Source organism: Trachymyrmex cornetzi, unplaced genomic scaffold (genome assembly GCF_001594075.2).
Source record: "Trachymyrmex cornetzi isolate Tcor2-1 unplaced genomic scaffold, Tcor1.1 scaffold67, whole genome shotgun sequence".
In the NCBI taxonomy this organism is placed as follows: domain Eukaryota; kingdom Metazoa; phylum Arthropoda; class Insecta; order Hymenoptera; family Formicidae; genus Trachymyrmex; species Trachymyrmex cornetzi.
The window spans coordinates 4,165,497-4,173,684 of NW_017299992.1; the positions used below are offsets into that span (position 1 = coordinate 4,165,497).

The 8,188-nt window shown below is 30.5% G+C and overlaps 1 protein-coding gene across 3 annotated transcripts in view; it reads right to left on the bottom strand.

The window, feature by feature from the left end:
• LOC108767312 (Pre-mRNA-splicing factor SYF1 fand) overlaps window positions 1–8,188 on the bottom strand; it is a 17,763-nt gene that overhangs the window by 3,658 nt on the left and 5,917 nt on the right. For 2 of the 3 annotated variants that reach the window (XM_018517082.1, XM_018517081.1), the window contains exons 1-9: window positions 7,634–7,734; window positions 5,912–6,060; window positions 5,507–5,828; window positions 5,052–5,351; window positions 2,707–2,848; window positions 2,475–2,626; window positions 2,171–2,391; window positions 1,469–1,631; window positions 838–951 (exon numbers count right to left, since the gene is read on the bottom strand). In XM_018517082.1, coding sequence (XP_018372584.1) covers window positions 838–951; window positions 1,469–1,631; window positions 2,171–2,391; window positions 2,475–2,626; window positions 2,707–2,848; window positions 5,052–5,351; window positions 5,507–5,828; window positions 5,912–6,060; window positions 7,634–7,675 — 1,605 coding nt within the window. In that variant the 5' untranslated portion in view covers window positions 7,676–7,734. Of the gene's footprint in view, window positions 1–837; window positions 952–1,468; window positions 1,632–2,170; window positions 2,392–2,474; window positions 2,627–2,706; window positions 2,849–5,051; window positions 5,352–5,506; window positions 5,829–5,911; window positions 6,064–7,633; window positions 7,735–8,188 lie in introns of those variants that run through there. The other variant, XM_018517083.1, reaches the window with a different exon arrangement.

Sequence of the window (8,188 nt, forward strand, 5' to 3'; positions counted from 1 at the left end):
ATATATATATATATTTATATTTATATACTGTATGTATATGTACATGCATATACACCATATTTGTAGCTATTCAAACTGTGTGCCGAATTGGTTTTTTCGACTTACAAACGCAATTAAACTACTGGAATATCACGAATTAAATTAAAATGACAAGCAAATTTTGATGTTCAATCCGGTATCATATTAGAAGGATGTTAATGTGCTGAAAACTTTAAATAAATCTATTACGAAAAATATTACCTCGGCCGAGACTTGAATCCGGATGTATTCCGTACGAACGTCCTAAGCCATTAGATCACCGAGGCCTTAGTAATATTCTTCGCCATAATTGGTATATATAGGAACAATAACGCTTCTTTCAGGTAGCACATATAAACAATAATAAATAATTTTATTAAGACCGTAATGTAATAAATACTAATTGTAAGTAAGAATATTTGAATAGCTACAAATATGGTATATATGCATGTACATATATAGTATATATATAATTCACATTAAATTATTTAAAGCATTAAAGATCTAGCTTCGACCGTTATAGGTTTGAATATTTTTATTTACAATTAGTATTTATTACATTACGTCTTAATAAAATCATTTATTATTGTTTAGTAATTAATATCTTGTTAACTATTGCGAAAATTGCAAAATGGTAGAGGACTTTTCGACTTAGTTTAGTCCACTCTATCTGCCCTCCAGCGTTGTTAGGTGAATTATGGGATACACTGTATATACATACTTGTTAAGTATAATTAATTTGCACAGGTCCCGAATTTAATTTCAAAGTGAACATTGAAAATTTGCAACGCTCATTTCTAGAAAGTCAATTCAACATACCCTAAATGCTTCCTCAAAGTAATTATTTTCTTCCAAAAACAGTCCATAATTGATGATAATTTGAGGAGTTGCGATTTTCAAATCGATTATTTTGTCATATACTGTTTTACAAGTCTATAACAATCATAAAATTAAAAATACTGATTTTATAATATAAATTTAGTTCCTACAAAAGCGATACATTAAAAAAATTTTAGAAGAATTTATTAAATCTCAAATGACCATAACTTGATGAATAATAAAGATAAAAATATATTAAAAAATGTAAAACAAAGCTTCAAATGTCCACTTTAAGAGTATTTGAATGGCAATTATGACACTTGATTCACGCCATGCATTATTGCAAATTCGGACCTTTAATTATCAATTTTGCATCTTCTCATTTTCTCATCTGCTTCTCAATTTGAAAAAAATAACCGAGCATAATTGCCATTCAGATATTCTTAAAGTTGATATTTAACGCTTTATTTTACATTTTTTAATATATATTTTTACCCTCATTATATACCAAGTTATGATCATATAAAATTTGACGAATTTTTCCTAAATTTTTAGTATACTACTTTTTTTAGGGCTGAGTGTGAACAAAAAAAGTGACATACAAACTAAATAATGTAAATGAATAACATACCTTAAATGTACCGAAACTTTCTTCCAAATCTGCATACATGGACCATACTTTTAAAGATTTGTATAATCTCACTTGTACCGTTTCTGTTTCATCATGATATGCTACTTTTCTAGCTGGCATTGTAGTGGCACGATGCATGAGTTTTAAAGCTTCTTTGCAGTTCCTGTACAATAACAATACATATACAGGGTGTCAGAATAATTGCTATGCAACATTTTGTAGGTAAAGAGGATTAAACTAAGAATGGAAAAATCCTTCGCTGTGTGTTTTGCGAAATTTTCAATTATAAAAAATAAATTAAAGATCCACGAATTAGTATGTATCTATGTTATTCAGTGAGAAGAGAGCCTAGCGTCACCTGATGATATATGCGACGAGATATCGAAAGGAGGAGCGCAAAAAAATAACAAATAATATTGAGATGTTTTTATTACTAAATCACATGAATGCACGTTCATTCACAGATGGTCTTTATAAGACATCTTGTACACATGCACGCACGCACGCACGTCGAGGATATTATTTTCTAAAATCCGATAAGAAAAACATACTTGAGTTTAAATAAAATATTTAAACTAAAGTATATTTCTTATCGAATTAAAAAAATAACTTTTTATAGTATTTGATTATTTGTATACATATAAAAAAACAAATGTGATGTGTGTGTGTGATAAGAAATAGAGAAGAATAAAGCAATCTTACCCATGTCTAATTTCCATTTCCGCCCATTCACACCATACTGAAGCAAGATCGTCTACTTTGGTATATGGTACAAGAGTTGCTTTTTCAAATACTACTCTAGCATCTTCTATTTGTCCATTTTCCTCATAAAATTTGCCAAACGCAACCCACAATGTGTATAGTTTACCAACTGCTAACTGTGGTTGCACTGTCTGAACTGCTTCTGTATATGTATTAATTATCTACAGAAAAACACATCGATTAATGTTAGAATTCATTTTACAACAGATATTCGTTCATTTATGAAATTTCTGTATCCTTTTACCTCATGTGGTTGCCCTTCATAAAGTTTTACTCTTTTATGCCATTCTGCTACATTGTGTGGATTTTGTCGTAACAACACAGAATTGAGTAACAATAGTCTCCTTTCCATGAGATGTTCCAATCGCGCCAGTCTCAATTCTAACTTTATGTCATCTAATGCAAGAAGAGATCTAATTAGAATAATTAAAACAATAATATAATACTATTTGTTAGTTTAAGTTAACATATATTACCTTCTTCAGTAGGATTTCTTGCTGCTTCTTCTATGAGTTTCTTAAGACTAAGTTCTTCAAATTGTGCATAAGCGTCGAAAACTTGTGTAAAATCTCTGACAGTAGTAACTGTCTGTATAGCTTCTTCATAAATATCCCTCGCCTAAATAAGATCATTTATATACATATAATAGGACATAACAGACCAACTATATCAGGTTAATTTTTCGAAAAATGAGCATTTTCTTAAAAAAAATATTCCCGATATATTTTTATAAATAAAAGTTACAAGGCTTTAGGGGGATCCTATAGACGATTAGTCGTAGTATAAGTAGGACTTACACACAAATGATTTACGTGTCATTGACACATCACTATATACTACTATATCCCATACATACACATAAATTTTCGTATAACGTTTTAATTAGACGTCTAAGTTCAATTCTACGAATTCCACGTTTTTTTGTGCAAACTACCTAATAAAAAAATTTTTCATGCATAAATATACGTCATATATGGAACATTCTACGTGAAGTAGTGGAACACCAATTTTCCAGATTTTGACGAAACTTACTGAGATTGATGGAATACCCCATATAAATATGTATAAACATACATAAATGTGTAAATATTTATAAACATACATATAGTACATTATTATTATATATACGAAATATTATGTCCATACATGTTCGTACATCCTTCTTTTATTTATAAAATTACTTTTTAGTGTACTAAAATAATAATAATAATGAGAAAATATCAAAAATAACTAAGAGCAATTTTTTTATATTTTTCCAAACTTGATTTTTTCTGCAACAAAAAAAAATGCGAAAATTATCCTTTTAACTATTTTTAATCTTTTCTCATTATTTTTCTTTAATACACTAAAAAATAATTTTACAAAAGAAAGAAGGAGTATGAATATGTACGAACATTGAATATATTTTATATACATAATTATATACATATGTTTATGAATATTTATGCATGTTTATGTACGTTCATACATATTTATATATATATTCATATATGAAAAATTTTGTACCGGGTACTAATCTGTGCATTACTATTTCGTAAGTACAGATTGCACAACTTTTATATGAAACAAATTTTGTCATGACATGACAACTCTAGAACATATTGGGCTAAGGAAATTGGTAAAGAAAATAAGATCTTTATTTCGAAATTTTTTGTCGTTCTCGACATAAACTCCACCTCACAGACACATATTAATGCATATACTTTAATCCTGGAAAAGGATTTTCAAATCTGTAAAAAGAGAATAAAAGTAAGTTATACAAAAATTATCTATTTGGTTTCGTCGGTAAGACAGACGGTTTTAGAATCCCCTTAAGTGGCGCATAGATAACAATGTTAGTGTGACCTATGGTGGAATTAGAAAAGTGACTCATTACGCATCATGGCGAAGGTCTCATCACGTAATCTAGACCAATCAAAAATTAAGCTCATTTGCAGTGGACGAGTCATGTGAATTTCTACAAATGAGTTTAAAATTTGATTGAATGGCAAATCTCCACTACTTTCAATCAGCCGGAATAGACCATCTGTCTAATTCCACCATGGTACGACCTTGGATAATATTGTTAAGGTAACGTAAAAATTATTTCAGCCTTGACATTATGTCAAGGTCATGACACTGAACAACAATGCCTGCGTTCGACAGACCATAAGTTTTGCAATCGTTTTATGATTGTCTGCTGAGATAAGACCTTTCTTCTAGATCTAAACGTATAATCCAATCAGCGCAAAGAAAACTTTCAACAGTTGCAAATAAACATTCTACTGAACGCAGCGATTTAAGGGATGCTGGAGTAACGAAATTAGACGACATTACAGTTGTATAAAAATCTCCGAATTGACTGAACGAAATCAAAAACCCTTTTACAAAATTAAAGGTGCAAAACTGAGGTGATACAGTGGATTTTATAATAAAATCGAAAAAAAAAGATAAAAACTTACTTAACTCTTTTTCAATTTTAGTATAAAGTTTACTACACCATCTCCTAATTCTGCGTCTACTTTAATCTTGTAAATAATTTTTTATGCTACTCAGTTAATTCGAAAATTTTTATACGGCTGTAATGTCGATAAGTTGATCACTCCAGTATCGGACATATTGGTCATTACTAATGGTCGGCTAATGGTAACTTTCAAACATTATAACTTGGAAAGTACTTATTGAAGAATAATTTTATTATAGTACTTTGAAAAATTTTCAAGGTCAGCTACAAAAACATGAAATAAAAAATAGGAATTTTCATTGAAAAATTTTGAAGTAATTTTACGCACGCACGCGCGCGCGCGCACACACACACACATATAGATATATACACACATACCCTTTCAAAGAGGCCACTTCGTACGTAATAATCTGCTAATGAATTCCATAAAGGTCCCAATTGATCTGTATAACGTCTTAAACCGCCTCTAATAATAGCATCTACATTCAAAGACTTTATCTTTGAAGGATTTTTTGATATTAAATCGCATAATTCATTCCATAGTTGATGATTAGACTTTCCGTGCTTTGATACAAAATCGTCTTGGTTGACGATCTGTGCAAGTTTCACAGCAGCCTCATCAAGTCTTTCAATTGATATTAAATATTCAATATATTCTTCTGTATCTTCTGGTGCTAGCTATGTAAATGAAATATGTATGATAAAAAATAAAATATGCATAACACAGAAACAAATTCTTTTACCTTAGACCAAGCAATCTATTTTATATCAATTAAGAATGAACAATATAAAAAATAGTATGTATAAATATTATGTATGTTATTATTATATACCTTTAAGTATCTTCTAAAGACTCTAACAGCAGTCTCATATACATTATGTTTCTTTAAAAAATGAATATATAATGGCCATATACGATGATGCTGCGTAATAGGAAGCGCTCTAAGAGACCGATCAAATACTTGACGCGTTCGTGTTATATAACATTCTTCAGTCATTAGGGTACAATAATCCATCCATATACGTGGCATTTTATGCATAAATACTAAAGCTCGTTCAAATGCATTATTAACATCTTCGTACAATGGATCTATTATACATCGACCTTTTAGTTGACTCACACGTTGTCGAAGATAATTATACCATAGCTTGTAACTACATCAATATAACACATAATATTTTAGACCTGATACAATGTATATAGGTGGTTGTGAAAATATATAACAAAATTATTCTACCTGCCCGGAAGTTCTTTTAATGCTCGTTCGTATACCACATTTAAATTCTTACTGTTTGTACTTTTAAGATGATCAATATACCGTTGCCAATGTTTGACTGAATATGGATTTCGTAAAATTTCTTCTTCGTATGGTAAATCCTCCTCATTCTGCTTAAAATTATAATATTATATAGTATCGACATCTCATTAATCATATAAATATATATTATACAGAGCGTATCACAAAAGTCTAGAAATGGTCGAATATTTCGAAAGCAAAGCATTTTTGAGAAAAATGTTTCCAACAAAAGTTGTAGGGTTTAAAAAAATCTATTCAAAATAATCATATCCGTTCGACCTTGAATGAAAACTTTCTTTCAAGCATTATAATTAAAAAAGTACTTAATGAAAAGTAACTTTATTATAATGTTTTGAAAAGCTCTTGACGCCAGCTATTAAATTCTGGCATAAAAAATAGGGTGTTCCATTTAAAAAAATCGATTTAATCATGACCTGATCTTGGCGACGCTTGACGCCACTCAAGGTCAAACGAATGAGATCAGTGAATAGACCTTTTTAAATCCTACAACTTTTATTGAAAACATTTTTCTCAAAAATGCTTTGCTTTTGAGATATTCGACAATTTCCAGACTTTTGATACACCCTGTATATTAAATATGTACATATATATGTATATTAAGGTGGCTTCTATTTACTCTTGATAAACATTTTTTTTCGAATTTTTTTGCAGCAGTCACCAAAACGGTTCCAATTCAAGAAAAAAAAATCTGCGTGAAATTAACACAGTCTGATCGGATAAGAGAAAAATTTGCCCCTAAACTTTATGATAAAGCAAAAAAATCTATTTTCGTGAATACCTTTTAAGTTATTAAATGTATCAAAAAAAAGTTTCAAACAAAAGTTGTAGATATGAATAAGTATCTTTTATATTCTATTCATTTTCTTTTTCGTATGACGTTTTTTGTTTTATGTTGCCTAAGATAAAAGTTAACGAACTTTGGAAGAAACACATAGCAAGAAATACAATTATTAATGAAATGGTTGCAAAGAGAGGAAAAAGCAAGAGCCAAAACAAAAAGCAAGAAACAGGAAATAAAGAGCACATTATAGAATAGGCTTTAACAGAATAATATCTGAACTAGTAGATAATTATTTAGAATACGAGCCTCACATCCGATTTCGATGAAATTAGGCTTATTCGACGCGTTTTTGCATGAAACGAAAGAGTATGCAAGAAAAAAACGTTGAGTCATCGGCCCCGCGAACCGAGATATTAAGCATTAAAGTCGACAATTAGTAAAAATTTATCATATCGACGAAATGTAGCGACAAAATCAAACACAAACATAAAATCTCTACTTTAAGGACAAAAATTATTTTCAAATTATTTTCTTATATAACTTTTGTGTTTTTAAAGCAGAGATTTTGTGTTTGACTTCGTTCCTACATTTCGTCGATATGACAGATTCTTTAACCTAAATAGTCATCAATTTTGATTCTTAATATTTGAGTTCGAGGGACCGACCCAACGTTTTTTTCCAGTTTCTTTCGTCTCGTACAAAAACGCGGCGAATGAGTCCAATTTCATCAAAATCTGGGGAGGGGGGAGGAATAATGCCAGTATTTTAAATAATTACCAGTAAATGTATAAATCTATTAAATTTTGCGCTATGACTGTGATATATACAACGCTTCTATAAATTATACAAAGTACACTCACAAAGGCATATACATTTCCTTCATTATCTTTACGTTCCAACATATTCTTAAGAATATTTTATTGTTAACACAACAAAGCCACATACAATCAGCACCATCAACAGCAATCAGCAGGGCTGCGTCCGCTGCGTTCAGAATAGGGTTACACGATTCAGAGCGATCTTTTGAAGAATCGATCTATCTGACTTTAAAAAAATCGATTTTTCAAATCGATTTTCTTGTTTCGATTAAATTTGCAGATCGATTTTTTCATGGAAAAATCGAATTGATTATGCTGGATTCACACTGCATCCGATTTTCGTCGTACGACGATCTGCAACCAATCAGACAACAGGATTCCGATGATACGAAGCAAAATCCATCGGAATCCTGTTTTCTGATTGGTTGCAGAGCGTTGTACGACGAAAATCGGATGCAGTGTGAATCCAGCATTACCCCGGATCTACAATAGGTGTTTTAAGCCTTAAGCCGTAAGAAACTGACCAATTACAGTCAAATCCGAGAAGAATAAGCGACTGTGATTCGCCCATTTCTTAAGGCCCGTCTACAATACACG